This window comes from Cervus elaphus, chromosome 7 (assembly GCF_910594005.1).
Source record: "Cervus elaphus chromosome 7, mCerEla1.1, whole genome shotgun sequence".
In the NCBI taxonomy this organism is placed as follows: Eukaryota; Metazoa; Chordata; class Mammalia; order Artiodactyla; family Cervidae; genus Cervus; species Cervus elaphus.
This window is the reverse complement of record NC_057821.1, coordinates 34891395-34915315: the sequence shown is the minus strand read 5'-3', so window position 1 is coordinate 34915315 and position 23921 is coordinate 34891395. Positions and strand designations below refer to the sequence as shown.

The 23921-nt window shown below is 43.7% G+C and overlaps 1 protein-coding gene across 1 annotated transcript; it reads left to right on the top strand.

Moving 5' to 3' along the window:
* The first annotated feature begins 633 nt into the window (after positions 1–633).
* On the top strand, positions 634–23163 carry LOC122697822 (chorionic somatomammotropin hormone 2-like). Its single transcript, XM_043908818.1, has 5 exons — positions 634–688; positions 19184–19356; positions 20312–20419; positions 22161–22340; positions 22975–23163. The coding sequence occupies exons 1-5, from the start codon at positions 634–636 to the stop codon at positions 23161–23163; spliced, it is 705 nt and encodes a 234-aa protein (XP_043764753.1).
* Positions 23164–23921: the final 758 nt, after the last annotated feature.

The window sequence follows — 23921 nt, the reverse complement described above, 5'->3', positions numbered from 1 at the left end:
TATTTATTACTAGTGTTGTAACTGTAGTCCTATTGATTCTCTACTGCATCAGGGTAATACTTCATTATAAATATTAATACCAACATAGGGACACATACCACTAAAGTGATAGTGAATAGAGAAAGACATAGAATATAGTAGGCAAGAAGTGAAAGTATGGGAAGTCAGCAATGGTAGTAATGTAAAGGGCACTATTGCCTTGAGAGGAAGGAAGGTTCTCAGAGTTTCTTGAAACACCAAGAATGAGCCAGATGTGAGGAATTAGCTTAATTTGTAAACCACAAACTCTGCCAGAAGAAATTTAAGTTCATAAAAATATTACAATGTTAAAACCCACAATTTAGACAGAGAACAGGGTAGTGTAGGGTATATAGACATTTAAATTCTCCATTGCTTAGTGCACCAGGCACTCAAGGACCACCCTCACTGAAGTCTTACTCTATTGCTCAACCTACAGGTACCACCATGGAGAAAGCTATAGCTCTACTCCAGTGGTAATTGAACCCTACTTTTATGGCCTCGTGGCTTTCCTTAAGAAGCATTTGATGCAGCAGATTTCCTGCATCCCATCCCATCTGGTTGACTCCCCTCGGTCTACAGGAGTGCTCGTCCTGGGATCATTCCGCAATCCCCATGGCCTCAGCTCCCAGCTTCCGTGGACACCAGTGGACTTACAATCCTGTCCAAGGTATGAAAGGCAGCAGCATGGCTTGTCTATGTGGTTCTCACTCTGTTCAGACGGTCACAGGTTAGTTACTTCACCCCCAACAGCTTCAAATGACTTCCCCATTCCAGTGGATGGCCATGGATGGGAGGATCTATCCCCTGCCCTTCAGCTCCCTCAGCCCCAGGTGCAGGCTGGTCCCACTTGCTCTCCTCCTTCTTTCCCCTTCATCCTCGTCCCTTCTCTCCTTTGTCCTACCAAATTCTGTGCGGCTCCTGATATTCCTCCTCTGTAGTCAGGGCAACCCGCCAGTATTCACCTGTTCTTCTGTGAGAACTGCTGCGTCTTTAGACATTCTTGATGCATTGGTGGAGAGAGGTGTACCCCACTTCCAACTACCGCTCCGTCATCTTGTCCACTGCCATTTGTGAATGTATTAGAAATGAGTTTCCCTTTCTTTTAAGTATCATTGCCATCACCACACAAGTTTAACTTTTGCTTTTTGAGGAGAACACAGGTAAGTTCCATTCTCTTCAGTTGAGTCAGTCATTCAGTTGTGTCCGACTCTTTTGACCCAATGGACTATGGCAACACAGGCTTCCCTGTCCATAATCAACATCCAGAGCTTGATCAATCTCATTATTAGATCTCATGATTAGATCATGACTCTCAAATATTATAATCTCAGATCAGTTCAGTTCAATCACTCTTTCGGGTCTGAGTCTTTGCGACACCATGAATCGTAGCATGCCAGGCCTCCCTGTCCATCACAAATTCACGGAGTTTACTCAAACTAATGTTGATCCAGTCGGTGATGCCATCCAGCCATCTCATCCTCTGTCGTCCCCTTCTCCTCCTGCCCCCAATCCCTCCCATCATCAGAGTCTTTTTCAATGAGTCAACTTTTTGCATGAGGTGGCCAAAGTATTGGAGTTTCAGCTTCAGCATCAGTCCTTCCAATGAACACACAGGACTGAGCTCCTTTAGGATGGTCTTGTTGGATCTCCTTGCAGTCCAAGGGACTCTAAAGAGTCGTCGCCAACACCACAGTTCAAAAGCATAAATTTTTTAGGGCTCAGCTTTCTTTACCATCCAACTCTCACATCCATACACGACCACTGGAAAAACCATAGCCGTTGGCAAAGTAATGTCTCTGCTTTTAAAAATGCTGTCTAATTTGGTAATAACTTTCCTTCCAAGGAGTAAGCATCTTTTAATTTCATGGCTGCAATCTGCATCTGTAGTGATTTTGGAGCCCCAGGAATAAAGTCTGACACTGTTTCCACTGTTTTCCCCATCTACTTCCCATGAAGTGATGGGACCAGATACCATGATCTTAGTTTTCTGAATGTTGAACTTAAAGCCCACTTTTTCACTCTCCTCTTTCACTTTCATCAAGGGGCTTTTTAGTTCCTCTACACTTTCTGCCACAAGGGTGGTGTCATTTGCATATCAGAGGTTACTTATATTTCTCCTGGCAATCTTGATTCCAGCTTGTGCTTCTCCAGCCCAGCGTTTTTCATGATATACTCTGCATATAAGTTAAATGAGCAGGGTGACAATATACAGCCTTGAAGTACTCCTTTCCTATCTGGAACCAGTCTGTTGGTCCATGTCCAATTCTAACTGTTGCTTCCTGACCTGCATACAGATTTCTCAGGAAGCAAGTCAGGTGGTCTGGTATTCCCATCTCTTTCAGAATTTTCCACAGTTTATTGTGATCCACACAGTCAACAGGTTTGGCATAGTCAATAAAGCAGAAGTAGACGTTTTTCTGGAACTCTCTTGCTTTTTTGATGTTCCAGCAGATGTTGGCAATTTGATCTCTGGTTCCTCTGCCTTTTCTAAAACCAGCTTGAACATCTGGAAGTTCACGGTTCATGTATTGCTGAAGCCTGGCTTTCAGAATTTTGAGCATTACTTTCCTAGCGTGTAAGATGAGTGCAATTATGCCATAGTTTCAGCAGTCTTTGGGATTGCCTTTCCTTGGGAATTGGAATGAAAATTGACTTTTTTCAAGTCCTGTGGCCACTGCTGATTTTTCCAAATTTGCTGGCATATTGAGTGCAGTACTTTCACAGCATCATCTTTCAGGATTTGAAATAGCTCAACTGGAATTCCATCACATCCACTAACTTTGTTCCTAGTGATGCTTCCTAAGGCCCACTTGACTTCACATTCCAGGATGTCTGGATCTACGTGAATGACCACACCATTGTGATTATCTGGGTCATGAAGTTCTTTTTTGTACAGTTCTTCTTTGTATTCTTGCCACCTCTTCTCTGTATCTTCTGCTTCTTTTAGGTCTGTACCATTTCTATGCTTTATCGAACCCATCTTTGCATGAAATGTTCCCTTGGTATCTCTCATTTTCTTGAAGTGATCTCTTGTCTTTCCCATTCTGTTTTCCTCTATTTCTTTGCATTGATCTCTACAGAAGGCTTTCTTATCTCTCCTTGCTATTCTTTGGAACTCTGCATTGAAATGGGAATATCTTTCCCTTTCTCCTTTGCTTTTCACTTCTCTTCTTTTCACAGCTATTTGTAAGGTCTCCTCAAACAACCATTTTGCCTTTTGCATTTCTTTTCCATGAGGATGGTCTTGATCCCTGTCTCTTTTACAATGTCATGAACCTCCGTCCATAGTTCATCAGCACTCTATCAGATCTAGTTCCTTAAATCTATTTCTCACTTCTACTGTATAGTCATAAGGGATTTGATTTAGGTCATACCTGAATGGTCTAGTGATTTTCCCTACTTTCTTCAATTTAAGTCTGAATTTGGCCATAAGGAGTTCATTATTGTTCTGCCCGTAGTCCAAGTCCCCGGTTGGGAAAGAAGACTCCTAGAAACAATGCAACTTGCAATAGGGGAATTTATTACTGACTCGAGCCAGGGCCCCCCTGCCCTCACCAAGTGTGTGAGGACAAAAAGACCCCAAGCCCCAGTTCTTTCGGGTATTTATTAGGTCAAAAAAAGCAGCAGGTAGTTGGCTCAAGCAGATTGGTTACACAGTAGGTAGTTGGCGCAAGCGGATTGGTTACACAGTTGCAAGGTAATTTTTGTTGGTCCAACATGGGGCTTTCAGCTTTCCCCTGATAGGTTCCCTTTTTTCTGGCTAGGCATATGTTGATTGGCTGGCTCCAGGAGGCCTGATAATTATGTTACCCTGGGAAACCAGGCCTACTCCTAATCTAGGCTGCCTGTCATGGCGATAGCCATGACAGCCTCACATTTCCCCCCTGTCTTTGTACTTTTATTGAGGAGTCTTTCCCTTCACCCTGTGAAATTGACTGATATTGTTGTCTCAATACCATTATTTGGATGGTATTTAGGCGCTCCCTAATAAATGAGACCAGACGGTTTAAAATGCATGGATCAAAGGTCAGTAACAATATTAATATTATGAGTGGACCCAGGAGGGTGGAAATCAAAGTGGTCAACCAGGGGGAGCGCTGAAACCAAGATTCAAACCAGCCTTGTTGGGCTTCTCGTTTTCTCTTCCACTCGGCTAGTCCTTCTCTTACTTTCTGGAGAGATTTTTGTACCACCCCTGAATGGTCAGTATAGAAACAGCATTCTTCTCCCAGTGCTGCACATAATCCCCTTTGTTGCAGAAACAACAAATCTAAACCTCTCCTATTCTGTAACACTACTTCAGCCAAGGAGCTCAAGGATTCTTGGAGGTGTGAAATGGACTTCTTGAATTGCTCAATATCTTCATCTATTGCAGCCCTTAGTTGATTATACTGTTTATCTTGCAATGTTAAGGCTGCAATCCCACTTCCCGTTCCTATAGCACCCAATAGGGCTGCTAAAGTCAGGGCAGTGACTGGTTCTCGTTTTACCCTATATTGACCCGATGGGTGTAACCTTGGTTGCAGCTCTTCCTTTGAGTAATAGTTTAGCCGGGGGATCAGGTGGACTAGGACACAGAAATCTTGGGAGGCATTAAGTGCTGCCTTATGGACACACGGGGTTATTCCGGCGGACCAAGCCCACCACCCGTTTTCTGGCGGAAGTACCCACTGGTGAGTAGAATTGGGGTGCCTAGTCCTAGGGACTGAATTATTATTACATAGGTGTTGATAAGTCTTAGGGATAGTTCCTATACAGGTGCCTATGCCCGTAATGGAGCCTACTGTCAACCGGCCTGACCCAGATTGTTGCTGCCATCTGCAGGCCGAGACATCAGAGGTCACATTGAATCTTGAAGAAAAGGCAACCGCCTCACAATAGGGAGGCCTAATATTATAGCAAAGCCATCAACCATTTGTTAAGTCTGGATGAGAGGCATTTAGGGTGAGATAAGCTGAGGAGATCATTTTCATAAGGGGGTCTGTTGGTGGGGACATGTTAACCTTGGGGGGTCCCACGGTGCATGAAGTCGATCTATTAGCCTGACTTTGGTTCTGGGAGGGAGGCTTTGGGGTTGTTCCCTCGTTTGGTCCTAAGGCTACTTTGGGTGCCAAATAGAGTGGTCCCAGTTTTAATTTAAGCTTGAACCGGAATCCTGTGTCATAGCCAGTCTTGTAAAGATGGAGGCCCCAAGCTCGACCAACATCCCACCTGGTAAATTTCTTTCCTTTGTCTGTGAATTTGATCTGTGATGGGAAACATTGGCTGGGTTTGGATGATACTCCCTTAGTTGGACATTTATGGGAATTCGGGGATGATTTTACCTGAATGAGGTCCTTGTCGGAGTTAGTGAGCCAATGGACTGTTCCCGTGGTTTCACAACCCCAAGAGGCACAATAAAAAGAGTCAACTCCCCCACATTTTTCAATTTGGTTCTGATCCCTTCCTCCCTCCGGGCAGACATAGACAGGCACCTGTTCGTAGTACTATGGGTCTTTTTGCTCACAGTTACGGGTGAACAGACCGAAAGAGCCATGGGCAAAGAACTTGGTCAGTTGGTGGGGACCAAACCCATTACCGTCAGCCACCAGCACGCACAAATCAAAGGTCAGTATTGGCCACCATGTCCCTTTGGGGGCCACGTTGGAGCTCGAATTAAGCACTTCTCCAGTCTCAGGATTGTAGATCACCCAAGTCAGGTTAGCTGGCTGATGGGGGTTGTGGCTGGTTGCTCCTGGGCCAATGAAAACTGTTATCAGCAGGAGGGTTAAGAGGGCTCTCGTCGTATGAGTTTCAGTTTCAAAACGTTTGACGGGTGAGGTCTTGCCTCCCATTCTGCTTGTGCCTTCTCCTGTTCTTCCGGGGTGGCTTGCCGCACATGATTGCAGTGAACCCAGGGCCCGATCCCGTTGACCTTAACAGCAGTAGGAGTGGTAAGGAGAACAACATAAGGGCCTTTCTATTTAGGTTCTAATGCTTTAGATGTGTATCTTTTTACCGAAACCCAATCACCTTGGCCAATATTATGTGAGGGGATGGTTCCCTTACTTGTTCCCTCGTGTACCTCTCAAATTAATTTCCAAACATGGCTATGCATCTTACTTAATGCCGTCAGTGATTGCTGGAATTGTCCCAAGGTAGGGGGTGGTAGGCATTTTCTCTTGAATATAGGACACACAGAAAGGGGTCTTCCATACAGAATCTCAAAAGGGGTAAGATTCAGCTTATAAGGGGTGTTATGCGCTCGAAGAGCACGAAGGGAAGGAGGGTCACCCAGTTCCCGCCAGTCTCTATTGCCAACTTTTTCAAAGTTTCTTTTAGGGTCCCATTCATTCTTTCAACCTGTCCTGAGCTCTGGGGATTATATTCACAATGTAACTTCCATTTTGTCCCCAGAGCTTGGGCCAGCCCTTGTACAATCTGACTCACAAAGGCAGGTCCATTATCAGAGCCCATAGTCACTGGCAACCTGTACCTAGGCACTATCGCCTCTAAGATCTTTTTAGCAACCACTGTTGATGTCTCTCCCTTAGTGGCGAAGGCTTCTACCCATCCCGAGAAGGTATCTACCAGAACCAACAGATAGCGATACCCGTACTTGCCTGGTCTTACCTCAGTGAAATCTATCTCCCAGTGTTGCCCTGGCTCTTCCCCTCGGTACCTTATTCCAATGTGCTGCCTTTTCCCTGTCCTCATCAGCTGGCACGCTTTGCAAGCCTGGATTATCTCTCGTACAGTTGCATTTTGTCGAGGAAACCTCAGGCAGGCCGTCTGGAGAAGTGTCAAGATCTTTTTCTCCCCCAAGTGTGTAGTTGTGTGCAGGTGTTCACATAGGTGACGACCCAGGATGGCAGGCAATATCAGGTTGTTGTTTTGATCTCGGTACCATCCATCTTTGTCATCCTTCTAGAGGATGGTATCCTTGTTGATCCAAACGAGGTCAGGGAGGGACTAGTCGGGGACTGGCAGCAGAGTCCCCATACCAGGGGGTGGAAGTCCCACGGCTAATATGGGGGCGGCGTAGTCCCGGCTGACTGCTTCTCGAGCAGCCGCATCAGCAGCCCGATTGCCCCGTGCCCTAGGGTCTTCTCCTTTCTGGTGACTGGGGACATGTACAATTGCTACTGCCCGGGGCAGTTGAACAGCTTTCAGGAGCCTGCGGATCTCGGGCAAATTCTTGACTTCTTTTCCCTCTGCTGTTCTAAATCCCCTTTCCTGGTATATCGGACCTTGAATATGGACAGTGCTAAAAGCATATTGGCTGTCCGTAAAAATGGTGACTCTCTTCCCTTTTGCTTGTTCCAGAGCCTGTATTAGGGCAATCAACTCTGCTTTTTGTGCAGACGTGTTTGGGGGAAGTGTCTCAGCCCATATTATCTGTCCTGAATCATCAACTATATCGGCTCCCACCTTCCTTTGTCCATCTTTTACATAGCTGCTCCCATCAGTGAACCATACTAGCTCACTGTTGTTTAGCGGCACATCAGTTAAGTCTTTTCGAGCCACCAGGGCCTCAGCCAGTATCTCACTGCAATCATGGAGAGGGTGGTCCTTCTCTGAGTTAGGTAGAAGCGTGGCTGGATTCAGGAAGCAAGGGGTCTGAAAACACACCCGTGGGGCATCAAGCAGCAGGGCCTGGTAATGTGTCAAACGGGCATTGGAGATCCACTTACCCGGCGGCTGCTTTAGAACCCCTTCGATGGCTTGGGGGGCGTAAACCCAGAGTTGCTGTCCATACGTCAACTTGTCGGTGTCGCAGAAAAGGAGGGCAGTGGCTGCAATGATGCGGAGGCAAGGGGGCCACCCAGAGGCCACCGGGTCTAATTGCTTTGAAAGGTATGCTACCAGCCACCTCCATGGTCCCCATTGTTGCATCAAGACCCCCTTTCCTATTCCTTGCTATTCATCTACAAACAGCTGGAATGGCTTATTTGGGTTAGGCAGGGCAAGGGCTGGGGCTTCTAGTAGGGCCCATCTGAGTGTCCGGAAAGCCTGTTTCATTGGCTCAGTCCAAGTCCAGTTTGGGGTCTCTTTACTTCCCTCATACAAGGACCCGGCCTTCTCAGCAAATCCCATGATCCACAGCCTACAATATCCAACGGTCCCCAAAAACTCTCTTACCTGGCGGGGGGTCTTGGGCTCTGGTATCTGCAATATTGTTTCCTTCATGGCCTGAGTTAGCCACCTTTGCCCCTGCCTGATCTTATAGCCCAAATAGGTGACCTCTTGCCAGGATATTTGCTCCTTCTTTGTGCTAGCACGATACCCCAAGGTGCCTAGAGTCTGTAAGTGGTCACCGGTGGCACGGCTGCATGCCTCCTCTGTGGTTCCAGCCAACATAAGGTCATCTACATATTGCAGCAGGATGACCTCTGGGTGGCAAGTCCGATATTCATAGAGGTCTTTACTCAAAGCCTCATTAAACAAGGTAAGGGAGTTTTTTAACCCTTGTGGGAGGTGGGTCCAAGTTAGTTGTACTACTGGTTGGCCTTCCCCCTCAGTCCACTCAAAGGCAAATATTTCCTGGCTCTGGGCCGCCAGGGGTAGGCTGAAAAAAGCACCTTTCAAGTCCAACACAGTGTACCAAGTGTACTCAGGCAGCAGACTGCTCAGGAGGGTATACGGGTTGGGGACAGTAGGGTGTATGTCACTCACCCTCTTGTTGACTTCTCGTACGTCCTGGACAGGTGTGTAATCCGTACTCCCCGGCTTCTTCACCAGTAGTAAAGGGGTGTTCCAAGGGGATTGGCACCACTTGAGAATTCCGGCATCAATGAGCCATCGAATGTGGGGAGTAATCCCCCGCCGAGCCTCCTGGCTCATAGGGTATTGCCTCACCCTCACAGGAGTCACCTAGGCTTTTAGTTCGATGACGACCGGATGTCTCTGTTTAGCCAGTCCCATTCCTGCTTTTTCTGCCCATGCCAATGGGTATTTGTGGACCCATGGTTGTATATCTGGTGCTATAACCTCTGAGGGCTTAGGCACAAAAAGTCTGTATTCATCTCTTAAAGCTAGAGACAAGACATGTATCGGCTGTTCAAGTCCATCCGTGACTGACATTCCCCCAGGGTCAAAATGGATCTGAGCATTAACTTTAGTCAACAAGTCCCATCCAAGTAGAGGGGCTGGGCATTCTGGTATCACCAAAAACGAATGGGACACCTGGTGGGTCTCCAGATTTACTTTCTGTTCCATGGTCCAACAATATCTTTTTGTCCCCGTGGCTCGCTGCACCAAGCTGGTTTTCTTAGACATTGGTCCCAGTTTTTGATTTAAAACAGAGTGTTGGGCGCCAGTGTCCACCATGAAGCCAACGGGTTTCCCCTCCACATGTATGGTTACCCAGGACTCGGGGAGGGGTGCCGAGTCTTGACTCTCCTAGTCACTGTCTTCCCCCGCATATAGAACTCGAGTTCCAGGGGAAATTCTCTCTCTCTGGGTTGTTCCTCTCTTCAGGTCCCTCTTAGGGCACTCATTTTTCCAGTGCCCCCGTTCTTTGCAGTAAGAGCACTGATCTTTCTTTAGGGCCTGCCTTTTTGGTCTCTCTGTTTCTCCCATCTGGGGGCCTTGAGGCTCCCTCAATTCTGTTCCGGCCTTCATCCCCACAAAAAGAATCTTGGCTAGCTCTCTCTGGTTCTTCCGGTTTTCCTTCGCCCTATGTTCCCTATCTTCTTTCCTGATCTTCTCAGCTAGTTCCTTTTCCTCCCAACAAAGTCGTTCCTCCCATTCTTCTGGGGTCTCCCTATTATTAAATACCTTTTCAGCTGCTTTCAGTAAGTCTTGTATTGTCTGTTCTCCTAACCCCTCTATATTTTATAATTTCCTCTTAATATCTGGGGCTGCCTGATTCACAAACGCTAGTAGAACTGTAGCACGTGATTCCTCAGCCTGGGGGTCCATGGGTGTATATTGCCTAAAGGCTTCTATTAGCCTCTCTAGGAAGGCTGATGGGCTCTCAGTGGGCTCTTGCCTTACTAAATTTACCTTCGCCAAATTTGTCGGCTTTCTAGCTGCGGCCTGCAGGCCAGCCATTAGAGTCTGGCGGTACACTCAGAAATGCTCCCTACCTTCCACTCGCTCAAAATCCCAGTTAGGCCACAACAGAGGAAAGCCCTCGTCCACAAGATGAGGCTGGACGGTTGGTCTCCCGTCGACCCCCAGGAACCGTTTCCGCGCCTCTGCCAGGATTCACTCCCGTTTTTCCGTGGTGAAGAGCACCTGCAACAGCTGCTGACAATCATCCCAGGTGGCGTTATGAGTGAACAAAATGGAATCTAAGAGGTTAATGAGGCCTTGGGGTTTCTCCGAAAAAGGAGTATTTTGGGTTTTCCAATTATACAGATAACTCATGGAAAAGGGCCAATAGTGACAGGTTCGCTCTGTGTCCGGGTTAGCTGGTCCCACCCGGACGGGGAGTGCCTATACAGTAGATGAAGGTAACTCTGGGTCCCCCTGATCCTGCTCACCCCTATTTCCTCTATTCCTTCTCTGGGGCCGGGATTCCCTTATCCCTTCTGATTCATCGGGGGCGGGGGGGGCTCTTTCCCCCGGAGGAACCTGCAACGGAGGAGGGGCATATGGCGGGGGCCTGATTTCCGTCTCCAAGTCAATCAGGTTCCAGTCCGAGGATTCCTGCAAGGCTGGTTTTGGGCCCTTATTCTTCTTGGCTTCCTCTGGGGGAGTGGGAGTTTCCATAACCAGGGCCTGTACATTAGGAGAATCAGGGAGTTTGTGAACAAAAGGTTTTAACCATTTGGGCAGATTTTCTACTAGATCTTGCCAGACTATAACATATGGGACTTGGCTCGGGTGGCCCCAGGGATCAGGAGCCATAACTTTCTCTTTCACCACCCGAATAATAGAAGGTTGAAAAGTTCCCTCTGGAGGCCATCCAACTTGGAAAGCGGGCCACTCTGCAGAGCAAAAGGTTATTAATTTACTCTTTGTAACCAGTAGCAACAGATCATACGCTCTAGCCCTGACATCCGAGAAATGATCAGTCATGAGAGAGAGTGGGGTGGATTCTCCTTGCCACATAGCAAGAGTCAGAAGAAAGTCTCCGAGAATTACCACCAAAAAATCCTATCAGGAGTGGTGGCGGCCAGGAGGTTGGGCTTGTGGTATGCTTCGTGGAGCTATTTGAGTGCCTTAGTCATTGCACGGAAGATTTCTTGCTGGGGGCGGGCACCCTAAGTGTTTCTAGCCCATTCCATGACCCCCTTATCCTTTCACGGGTGTCTTCCAGTGGCAGGCACCCTATCAGCTCTTAAGTGCCTGTCCCGTGCCCACACAGATGGGTTTTTATTTGGCCAGATTCTCGGTTTGGAATACGAGAAAAAAGAAAAGAGTTTCACCCTCTCAGGCTCCCGTTACTGGGGCTGACTTGTTGGGAGGCCTTCAGAATCCGCCAGGGAGTAGCCCTGGTAGGGACTTATCAGTTGCCCTGACAACTGTCTGCCCGTTCACTGAAACTCTCAGAAATAGAAATGAGGAAGTAGACAATGAAACAACGAGACGGGAGACAATGCCGGCAATTATACAGAAAAACACACAGAGAGACACACATCGGCCGACAACACAGATCCTCTGGAACAAGGGTCACCTTACCGAATGGCATCCACTGTTCCCCAGATTTGGGCTTAGGAGAGGAGGTCGCCTTCCTGCGGAGCTGGCTGCCTTCCAGCGCGCTCGCTGGCCTCGGCCTCATGCCAGCCTGAACGGCCAATCCGTTCCCTCATGGAAAGCTTTCCCTCACGCCAGACACCTTCCTGCCTTTTACCAGGGCCTCGGATTTACTCTGGTCTTTTTGCGCCAGACACCTTCCTGCTTCACAGCAGGGCCCCGGATTTACTCTGGTCTTTTTGCGCCAGACACCTTCCTGCTTCACAGCAGGGCCCCGGATTTACTCTGGTCTTCCTGCGCCTGACAACTTCCTGCTTCACAGCAGGGCCCCGGATTTACTCTGGGCTTTTCTAGACCTGCCTGAGCACCGGTGCTATTACCTTCCTTTTTCCCCTTTGTTCCAAAGAGCATTCTTCCCTGGTCAAGGGATCCCGGACGAGCCCCCAAATGTTCTGCCCGTAGTCCGAGTCCCCGGTTGGGAAAGAAGACTCCTAGAAACAATGCAACTTGCAATAGGGGTATTTATTACTGACTCGAGCCAGGGCCCCCCCGCCCTCACCAAGTGTGTGAGGACAAAAAGGTCCCGAGCCCCAGTTCTCTCAGGTATTTATTAGGTCAAAAAAAGCAGCAGGTAGTTGGCGCAAGCGGATTGGTTACACAGTAGGTAGTTGGCACAAGTGGTTTGGTTACACAGTTGCAAGGTAATTTTTGTTGGCCCAACGTGGGGCTTTCAGCTTTCCCCTGATAGGTTCCCTTTTTTCTGGCTAGGCATATGTTGATTGGCTGGCTCCAGGAGGCCTGATAATTATGTTACCCCAGGAAACCAGGCCTACTCCTAATCTAGGCTGCCTGTCATGGCGTTAGCCATGACAGCCTCACAATTATCTGAGTCACAGTCAGCTCTTGGTCTTGTTTTTGCTGACTGTACAGAGCTTCTCCATCTTTGGCCGCAAAGAATACTATCAATCTGAATTCAGTTTCAACCATCTGGTGTTTTCCATGTGTAGAGTCTTCTCTTGTGTTGCTGGAAGAAGGTGTTTGCTATGACCAGTGTTTTCTTAGGGAAAACTCTATTAGCCTTTGCCCTGCTTCATTCTGTACTCAAGGCCAAATGTGTCTGTTACTCTGGTGTTTTTTGACTTCCTACTTTTGCTTTCCAGTCCCCTAGAATGAAAACGACATCTTTTTTTGGGTGTTAGTCCTAAAAGGTATTGTAGGTCTTCATAGAACTGTTCAACTTCAGCTTCTTCAGGGTTACTGGTTGGGGAATAATCTTGGATTATCATGATTTTGAATGGTTTGCCTTGGAAATAAAAGAGATCATACTGTCATTTTTGAGTTTGCCACCAAGTAGTGCATTTTGAACTCTTTTGTTGACCAAGACGGCTACTGCATTTCTTCTAAGGGATTCCTGCCCACAGTAGTAGATATAATGGTCATCTGAGTTAATTTTGCCCATTCCAGTCCATTTTAGTTCACTGATTCCTAGAATGTCGACATTCACCTTTGCCATCTCCTGTTTGACCACTTCCAATTTGCCTTGATTCACGGACCTTACATTCCAGGTTCCTATGCATTATTGCTCTTTATAGCATCAGACCTTGCTTCTATCACTAGTCCCATCCTCAAATGGGTACTGGTTTTGCTTTTGCTCCATCCCTTCATTCTTTCTGGAGTTATTTCTCCACTGATCTCCAGTAGCATATTGGGCACCTTCTGACCTGCCTCTTTCAGTATCCTATCATTTTGCCTTTTCATACTGTTCATGAGGTTCTCAAGGCAAGAATTCTGAGGTGGTTTGCCATTCCCTTCTCTAGTGGACCACATTCTGTCAGACCTCTCCACCATGACCCATCCATCTTCAGTGGCCCCACACTGCATGGCTTAGTTTCATTAAGTTAGAGAAGAGTGTGGATCGTGTGATCAGATTGTCTAGTTTTCTGTGATTATGGTTTCAGTGTGTCTGCCCTTTGATGCTCACTCGCAACACCTACCGTCTTACTTGGGTTTCTCTTACCTTGGATGTGGGATATCTCTTTATGGCTGCTCTAGCAAAGTGCAGCCACTGCTCCTTACCTTGGACCAGGGGTATCTCCTCATGGCCGGCCCTTCTGACCTTGAACGTGGAGTACCTCCTCTCGGCCCAGCTGCCACTCCTTGGCCGTGAGATTGCTGCTCTCGGCCACAGCCCGTGACTTCAGCGTAGGGTAGCTCCTCTCTGCTGCCGTCCCTGACCTTGGAAGTGGAATAGCTCCCTTTAGCCACCGCCTCTGACCTCAGACCTGGGGTAGAGCCTCTCGGCTGCTCCTACACCATTGCAGCCTGGTGCTCTCGGTCACCACCCCTGGCCTTGGGCAAGGGGCTGCTCCTCACGGCCACGCTTCTGCACAGTCCATCATGCAAAATCCAGAGTCAGGGTTGGGACATTCTAGGGACTGAGGAAGCATTGGTTTCTAGAGGTTTGCTCAGCACACTTCCTTCTGCATCCTCTTCTGATGACAGAGCCCGTCATTGATGGGTCTAAATTAGAATCTCAGAATGTATTAATTTTTTATACATGAGAATATGTAACCTTTAAAAATCTCTCCCTATTTCTCCTACCCTCGAGTCTTTGGCAATCATTTTTCTACTCTGAGTTCCATCTTTTTTTTTTTTTTTTTGATACCTTATAATTGCAATCATATAGTATTTTTCTTCCTCTGACTTAGTTAACTTAGCATAATGCCCTCCAGTTTCATCCAAGTAGTCACAAATGGAAGGACTTCTTTCTTTTTCTAATGGCTAAATAATATTTACCTATATATGTCACATCACATTGTTTTAATCCATTCACCTATTGAAAGATACTCAGTTTGTTCCTATACCAAGGCTACTGTGAATAATGCTGCAATGAACTTGGGAATACAGATCTCTGTTTGAGACAATGATTTCATTTCCTTTGACTATATGTCCAGAAGTGGGATAATGGATCACATAAGAGCTCTCTTTTAAATTTCTTGAGGAACCACCAGAATATTTTTCCATGACAGTTGCAATGGTACACATCCCTACAAACAGTGTATCAGTTCAGTTCAGTTCAGTCACTCAGTCGTGTCCGAGTCTTTGTGACCCCATGCATCGCAGCACGCCAGGCCTCCCTGGCCATCAAAACCTCCCGGAGTTTACTCAGACTCATGCCCATCGAGTCGGTGATGCCATCCAAGCATCTCATCCTCTGTCGTCCCCTTCTCCTCCTGCCCCCTATCCTTCCCAGCATTAGGTTCTTTTCCAATGAGTCAACTGTTCGCATGAGGTGGCCAAAGTATTGGAGTTTCAGCTTCAACATCAGTTCTTCCAAGAACACCCAGGGCAGATCTCCTTTAGGATGGACTGGTTGGATCTCCTTGCAGTCCAAGGGAGTCTCAAGAATCTTCTGCAACACCACAGTTCAAAAGCATCAATTCTTTGGTGCTCAGCTTTCTTCACAGTCCAACTCTCACATCCCTACATGACCACTGGAAAAACCATAGCCTTGACCAGACGGACCTTTGTTGGCAAAGTAGTGTCTCTGCTTTTTAATATGCTATCTAGGTTGGTCATGACTTTCCTTCCAAGGAGTAAGCATCTTTTAATTTCATGGCTGCAATCACCATCTGCAGTGATTTTGGAGCCCCCAAAAATAAAGTCTGACACTGTTTCCACTGTCTGCCCTTCTATTTCCCATGAGGTGACGGGACCAGATGTCATAATCTTAGTTTTCTGAATGTTAAGCTTTAAGCCAACTTTTTCACTCTCCTCTTTCACTTTCATCAAGAGGCTTTTTAGTTCCTCTTCACTTTCTGCCATAAGGGTCCCTTTTTCTCTATATCCTCAATAACACTTGTCATTTCTTACTTTTTTGGCACTAGCCATTCACACAGTTATGAGGTGATAACTCTTGTGCTTTTGATCTGCATTTCCTTTGATTATTAGTGATGCTGAGCATCTTGTCATATACCTCTTGATCATCTATATGTCTTATTTGTGGGAAAATGTCTATTCTTTAAAGATGTAGTATATACAATGTTTACTATATTCCGATATACGAAACTCAGTTGCCTTCCTGTATATCAACAACAAACTCTCAGAAAGTGGAATAAAGAAAACAATCTCATTTACTATTGCATCACAAAAAGATAAAACACTTAGAAATAAACTTAAGCAAGGTGTGGAAAGATTTTATGCAAAACCTTTAAGACATTGATAAGAGAAATTTAAAAAGCATTAAAAATATGTAAAGTTAGGTGGTCATTTCAATGTATTTCTTGAGGTAGGATTTGTATTACTTTAAACTTCCCTCTTAGAACTGCTTATGTTGAATCGTATAGGTTTTAGATCATCATGTTTTCATTGTTCTTTCTTTCTAGGGCTGTTTCACTTTCCTTCATTTCTTCAGTAACATGTTCATTATTTAGAAATGGTTTGTTTAATCTTCATGTGTTTTTGGTCTTTAATTTTTTTTTTTTTAATTCCTATAGTCATTATCTAGTCTCACAGTGTTGTGTTCAGAGAAAATGCTTGATAAAATTTCAATTTCCTTAAATTTACTGAGGTTTGATTTGTGACCCAAGATGAGAAAAATGTTCCACGTTCACCTGAGAAGAAAGTGTATTCTGCATTTGGATGGAATGTGCTGAAGATATCTATTAGGTCTGTTTGCTCTAATAGTTCCCTCTAGTCTTATATTTCCTTATTTATTTTCTGTTTTGATGATTTATCCATTGGTAGAGGTGGGGTGTTAACACGCCCTACTATTATTGTGTTACTATCAATTTCCCATTTTATGTCAGTTAGCGTTCACCTTGTATATGGAAGTGCTCCTATGTTGGGTACATAAATATTTAAAATTGTTTTGTCTTTTTCTTGGACTGATCCCTTGATCATTTTGCAGTGTCCTTCTTTATCCCTTGTAATAGATTTTATTTTAAGGTCTATATTTTCTGATATGAAAATTGCCAATCTGGTTTTCTTTGGATTTCCATTTGCATGGAATATCTTTTACCATCCTCTCACTTACAGTCTGTATGAGTCTCTAGGACTGATGTGGGCCTCTTGTAGACAGCATATATATGGGTCTTGTTTTTGTATGCATTCAGCCACTTTGTGTCTTTTGGTAAGAATGGGAGAAGATAATACCAAATAAAACAACTGATAAAGGATTGCTTTCCGGAATAAAAGTAGCTCAAACCAGTCAGTCATCAAAAGCAAAGGCAAGAGCTTTTCAAAAAAATAAACTAGTGAGACCACATCAAACTCAAAATCTTCTGCATAGTAAAAGAAGCCATCAAGAAAATGAAATGGCAAACTATGGAATGAAAAAAAAAATTGCAAATCACATATTTCGTAAGGGCTTCTTATCCAGGTATATATAAGAGACTCATGCAACTCAGTAGTAGAAGAAATCAAACAACCCAAATTATTAAATGGGCAAGGAAGAATAAGATTTTTAAAAATTTTTAAGATTAGACAGTAGATGACAGACACTGTAAGTTTTTCCTTCCAAAACAGAAGCCTGTGTCTTCCTGACAGTGCTTTCTTTATTTCCAATCTCCTGTTTGGTGATTGCACTTCACAGTATGCATCCTTTACTCAATAGCAATTACAAAGTGCTAAGAATAGCCCCACTAACTATAAAAAACTAATAATTACATACTTAACCTCTAGGCATCAAAAATCCAAGGTGATTTTCAGAATTTTCCACTCCATTGTTTTCTACTTTCTGTTTCAAAATTGAAACACCTAGTAAAGTCAAGTGAGTAGGGGGCCTCAAAAATACATGGATAGTAAGTCATTTAAAACTGGGAGCATTACTGGATTAAAATGTTGGGGGAATGTATTATTACTAATACTATTGTAATTTTATTCCCTTTAATTCTCTGGTATACTAGGTTGATATTTATTTAAAATAATAATACAGCCACTATGGAGAACAGGGTGGAGATTCCTTAAAACACTGGAAATAGAAGTGCCATATGACTGAGCAATCCCACTGCTATGCATACACACCGAGGAAACCAGAACTGAATGAGACACGTGCACCCCAATATTCATCACAGCACTGTTTATAATAGCCAGCACATGGAAGCAACGTAGATGTCCATCAGCAGACAAATGTCTAAGAAAGCTGAGGTACATATACACAATGGGATATTACTCAGCCACGGAAAATAATACTTTTGAATCAGTTCTAATGAGGTGGATGAAATGGAACCTATTATACTGAGTGAAGTAAGCCAGAAAGAAAAACACCAATACAGTATACTAATGCATATATATGGATTTTAGAAAGATGTTATCACATGTGACATGAATGGCCAGTCCAGGTTCGATGCATGATACAGGGTGCTCAGGGCTGGTCCACTGATAAGCCAGAGGGATGGGATGGGGAGGGAGGTGGGAGGGGGGTCAGGAAGGGGAACACATCTACACCCATGGCGGATTCCTGTCAATGTATGGCAAAACCACCAGAATATTGTAAAGTAATTAGCCTCCAATTAAAATTAACAAAATGATATAAACTAGTAATACCAACATAGAGACACTTAGTACTCGAGTTACAGTAGATTGAGAAAGACAAAGCTTATGAGGCAGATTAGCAATGGCATCAAAAGACGGGTCAGTATTGCCTAGAAAGAAAGCAAATTCTCTAATTTTTTGGAGACAACACAAACAAGCCAGGTGGGAGCCAACCAGCTTAAGCTGTATACCAGAAACTTCACCAGAAGGAAAATGAAGTTCATAAAAGTATGCTGATGCTAAACACCAAAATCCAGACAGTAAGGAAATATGGTAGGGTATACGTAGATACTGAAAACTACTCAGAGAGGTAGACATGGAAGCAGATACACTAATGAGCATCAGAAAAATCAAAGCACAAAAGGGTCTGAAAAGTCAATCATAAAGAGACTTGGCAGTCTGATCAAAAGAATAAGAGAATCAAATTAAAAAACCAAAAATAGAAAGCCTTGTGCACATGATAGAACCAGAGAATGCTCAGGAGAGAAAGTTTTGGACCTAGCGGACCAGTGAACAGAAGCCTCCAGCATCAGGAACAGAAACCCTGGGCAGGACTCATGACTGTGCGCTCTGGGAACGGCCTCAGTTTCAGAGTTGGGGTGCTATACCGCCTAAAGTGAACGCAGACCAGGACTATAGCTTGCTGTGACACTGAGTCACAGACAATAGTGTTTGTCAGTTTACTTATCTCATTCAACTATAAAGTTAATGAATCACTAATCAATGATAACTGACACCATCAGTTTCCAGTCAGAGTGTGCATCTGAACCTGTTATATGATCCCCAAAAACATTTTTATACTTAAATTTATTGATGCTTAATTGAAGGGTAATTGCTTTACAATACTGTACTGCTTTCGGCTCCTTCTTCACCACCCCAACTACTACAGCACCAACTCCTGCTCAGACCAACAGGGAAAGAGAAGGCTTCCCTCCACAGGACGGATTTGATAACCTCAGGTGACTAGATCATCTCAGCATGGCTCATGTTTTTATTTAAGGAGGGTCCTGCCTGCTCCTGCTGCTGGTCATGTCAAATCTGGTCCTGTGCCAAGGCAACTTATGCCCATCCTGCAGTCCTGACACCCCCCTGAGTTCTCTTACAGACCTGCTTATCGATGCTACCTGGCTGACCCACAACTTCCATAACCTTTCCACAATGATGTTCAAAGAGTTTGTAAGTACTGTGGTGGTGGTGGTTCAGTAGCTAAATCTTGTACGACACTTACGACCCCATATACTGTAGCCCGCCAGGCTCTCGAAAGGAAATTTCACATAAGTGACTGGCCTATTCTATCCTTTAAACAAGAAGCCTGCAATAACATACTCTCTAGGTACAAGATGTCATCAGTTCATAAGAGGGTGAAATCGAAAAAAGGATGAGTTTTGTGAAATCTCAAAGATTCCTAAGAAGTGCGATGATTTTTTTCAATTTCCTTTCATTCATTTTCTTTTTTGAACATTTCCAAAATAAATGAATTTGTATTTGTCAGCCAGGAATGCCATAAGAGAATACAATAGACTCAGTGGAATAAACACCAGAAATTTATTTCCTCACAGTTCTGGGGACTTGAAGTCCCAGATCAGGGCACCAGCAAGGTGAGGTTCTGGTAGGAATTTTTTCTTCCCAGGATGGCTTCTCCGTGCATCCTCACAGAGGGTCGTGGGTGGGGAAGAGAGACAGAGGAAAGGACACACAGACACAGAGACAGAAGAGAAAATTCTCTGGTGTTTCACTTCATGGAGACACTAAACCTATTGGATGAGTGTTCCATCCTAAGAGCTCATTTAACATTAATATCGCCTGCATTAGCAGGAATGTTCTTTATTACTACCGTCTCTGGGAAGCACCAACTATTGGTACATATGTACTATATTTGGTTCAAACATTTTAAAAAAAAGGATAATAATAAACAGAGAAGGGAACATATTAAACTTAGAAGAGTTAGATATAAAATCATTTTTATAGAGACAATGTATAGAAAAAGTAGGAAAAGAATGAATTTGAAATATTGTGAAACCCCACTGTTAAAAAAATTACACATCTATCAAGCATATATATGTTCTTATAATGGGTTCATTATAAGAACTGAATGCCCAACAACCCTAACTAATTGCCTGATCACTTTTAGGATGAAAAATATGCCCAGGGCAAACAGTACCATATCAATGTCACCAACAGCTGCCACACCGATCCCCTCCATGCTCCTGAAGAAAGAGAAGAAGCCCAACAGATGAACGTGAGTCTTTCACCTGGGTTTTTCACCAGATCAATGAGACAGTACGTAGGTTACCAAGCTTCAGACTGTTAGAGGTCATGGTACCTGTACATGCAGAAAAAGGTGGAAGAACTGTAAGCCATTGAAGAGAAATTATATTATGCAGTTGATGAAGCATAAGGGATAACTAAAGATCTGTAGTAGCAAAACCAAGAACAGATGTATACACTGTCCATGCACACAACTTTAGTTCAACCAATGCATTCGACACAGGATAGCAGCTATTATTCTGTACGAAAACAGGAAATGAATGGGAACTTCCATGTGTAAAATATAAGACTGCAAAATTCATGAATATGTAAGAAACACACCCCAGTCTTGAGTACTCCCTGCTACTAGTGACGCCTACTTGGGAGTCCTATTCTGCACCACTCGAGCCAGCACGTCTGCCTTTCTAGGTTCTCCTGATTCTGCTTCTACTTCTCTGATACCTCCCTCATTCATCATTTTCAATCATTCCTCTGTCACCTTTCATTCTTAATTTGCAAGTCTCCCCCACAATGGCCCATAAAACATTGCTTTGCTTTTCATGGCTGCAACAATTGCCTCTGTTCTGAGGACAAAACTGTTTACATATCAAGCCTTAATCATTTATGGCAGCTCTAAATGTTGACCAATATAATCTCTCCTTTCTGATTTCCTGCATTATCCCTCGTCCTAACATTATTTAAAATATTTTCACATGCATTCCCCCCTTAAAATTCTATCCTCTCTCTCTACAACCTTCTTAGTGATATCAGCATTCTTTTGCTCTGTTAAGCTCATTAATAATGAGGATGATCAAGTAAAGGAAAAAGGTCAAAGAGCAAGAAGACGAGGGATTTTTCAATAACCTTGAATTTATAGTTTATTGAGAGTTACTACAGGGCCATACATTTTACTAAGCACTTTATGTGCATTATTATATTTAATCCTATTCAGCTCTATGTTCTTTACCACTAAAACAGTTCATGGATATAAAGAAATCAAGCATATTAACTAGAGATATTCAGCCCCCAGGATTTTCATGCTCAATTCTACTAGTAGTAGTGAACAAGGGGGAAAACCCTCCATTGTGAATCCCACTGATGCTGTTACTAAAGACAACACTGTGCCTTTTTCTGCCCGGACACAGGTCAACAAGACAGACTCTTCTGATACCAGCATGGGGGCTGGTGTTGGGATCAACTGAGGAAAGAAAGCCTGTTTAGGAATGTCACATCTTCCTCATTGTCTCTTTGTTGTAATATCATAAAACAAATTACCAATCAAAAATCAATACAAATGACTCATCTGATTCATTAATACGAAAGAACCACTGGGTGACAATGATGTGGGCACAGGTAGAATGCCTCTTTCCTGGGTCAGGTAATGCAGGTACATACTGGCTTGTCAAAAAATACTTAGATTTCTCTCACACAAATATACAAACATAAAAGAACTCACTGAGTGGTGGTAGAATTTCAGAGGAAAAAAGAAAATTCTTCATGTTATAAATTAGAACACATCAGAATTACTTTCTAAAATAACCTAGATTTTTAATAATTCAGTGAAGTGTGAACTAATAACTTATACTTTTGCAACTTTTACTACCTTCAAAAATCTCTGCATTCACATAGGAATAACCAGAAGTTTTTTCTAAGTCAGCTGCTCTGAGCAAAGATCATGTTACCAATACCACTGAATTATGATTATTTTAATGAGACCGTTTCTTATTGCTTAGAATGAAGACCTTAGTACGTTGATACTCAGCTTACTGTACAGCTGGAATAAACCTCTGGATCATCTAGTCAACGAGCTGCAGAGGTGGAAAGAAGTCTCACAGGCTATCCTATCAAGCGCCATAGAGAATAAGAAAATGTCAGACAAACTTCAAGCATTCATAGCAGGTCAATTCAGACAGGTGAGCATCCTGCAGAGGGCTTTCTTGCTTTGTTCATGAATAAAAGAGGTGACTTCTGTAATGCATAAGGAGTTTTGAAATATCTCAGTTTGTAAGAAAAAGATTCATGTCTTCTATATGCTAGACTGCTACTACATAAAGCAGGAGCCTAGTCATTCATAGAGATAGAGTCTACTGTAAAGGAATCAGAATTTCACTGCAATTTTTGATATGTGCAGCCTTCCCTGTATTGCACACAATTCCACCAAAAGCTTGCCTCTTCCTGGGCACAGGTGGTTGAAATATTATCAAGATTCAGAGAACTACAGAACAGAATTTGCAAGCTCAGCATTTTCCTCAAAGTATCCCAGGACATCTGCTCTTTAAGTCCACTTGTCTTCTTTCTCTGTTCTCCTCACATCAAAGGATGAGAGTGGGAAGGAAGAAAAGAGAAAGTTAAAGCTAATCTTGAATTATGTTTCTACTTTTTAGATTCCTAATAGTTTTCTCATAGGCTGGCTCCAAAATCCATATCTAGAGTGTTTTATACTTGTATGTGTTCCCCAAATCTTAATTTGATAATTAGAAGCAAAAAAGATAAGTAAGTACTAATAAAACGCAATGACTAAGAAGTCATTATCTTTTGGGTATTCAGATTATTGTTCCAGCCTATCAGAAGATACTCAAGACTCGCATTGTCTGGTCATTCTCATCCCTGACGTCCCGCAATGAAGAGAGGCGTCTTTCTGAATTTTATAAACTGTTCAAGTGCCTAAGCAGGGATTCACGTAAAGTTGACCTTTACACCAAGATCCTGGCGTGCCGAATTCACAAAACGTGCTAAATCCACATCCATCCCATCCAGCTCTGAGATGGTCATAATGATCTATCCCATAGCAAGCTCCTGTGAAATTTACAGCTTTTTAATGCATGCTCTGTGAAATGGTCTTCTCTTAAAAAAATAAACACAGACTCTTTAGAGATGTCAAAATCTAAAAGGGCAATTTGTTAACATTTCTTATATTCATTTAATAGAAAATCAAAAGAAAATCCACGACTGCAATTGAAAGAATGAAGCTCCTATTAAATTTAGTCACAAATAGAAGCTAGCATTACGAAGAAGGCCATTAAGAGATTATTTAAGAATCACAGCCAATTATTCTGTGTCAAGTTATTAGAATCAAAGAATTAGACAATTGTTCATGGTTCTGGTCATGCTACCAAAAATACTGAATTCTCAGCTTACTGAATGGAAACAAACAAATGAAGAACCTTTGAAGTTCACTGACCTTATAGATTAGTAAATCACATGTCATGGATACAATGAGGACTTAAACTGAGGTTTAAAAAAATCTCTATTTTCCAGAAGCAGGCCTTCAAGTTGTGGAGAGAGAGAGGGTGATATAAACACACAAATTGGTATGTTACATGATAGCATGAAGAAGAATAAGATGTGATGTCAACACGGTGCTACAGTAGATTGAAGTAAGGCTAGGAGCCATCTGAGGGTGTCACAGGAGTCACGAAAATGGTATGGCTTTATGATGGAGTTTTGAAAGGTTGATGGGATATTGATGCACAAAAATAGGAAAACAGTATATC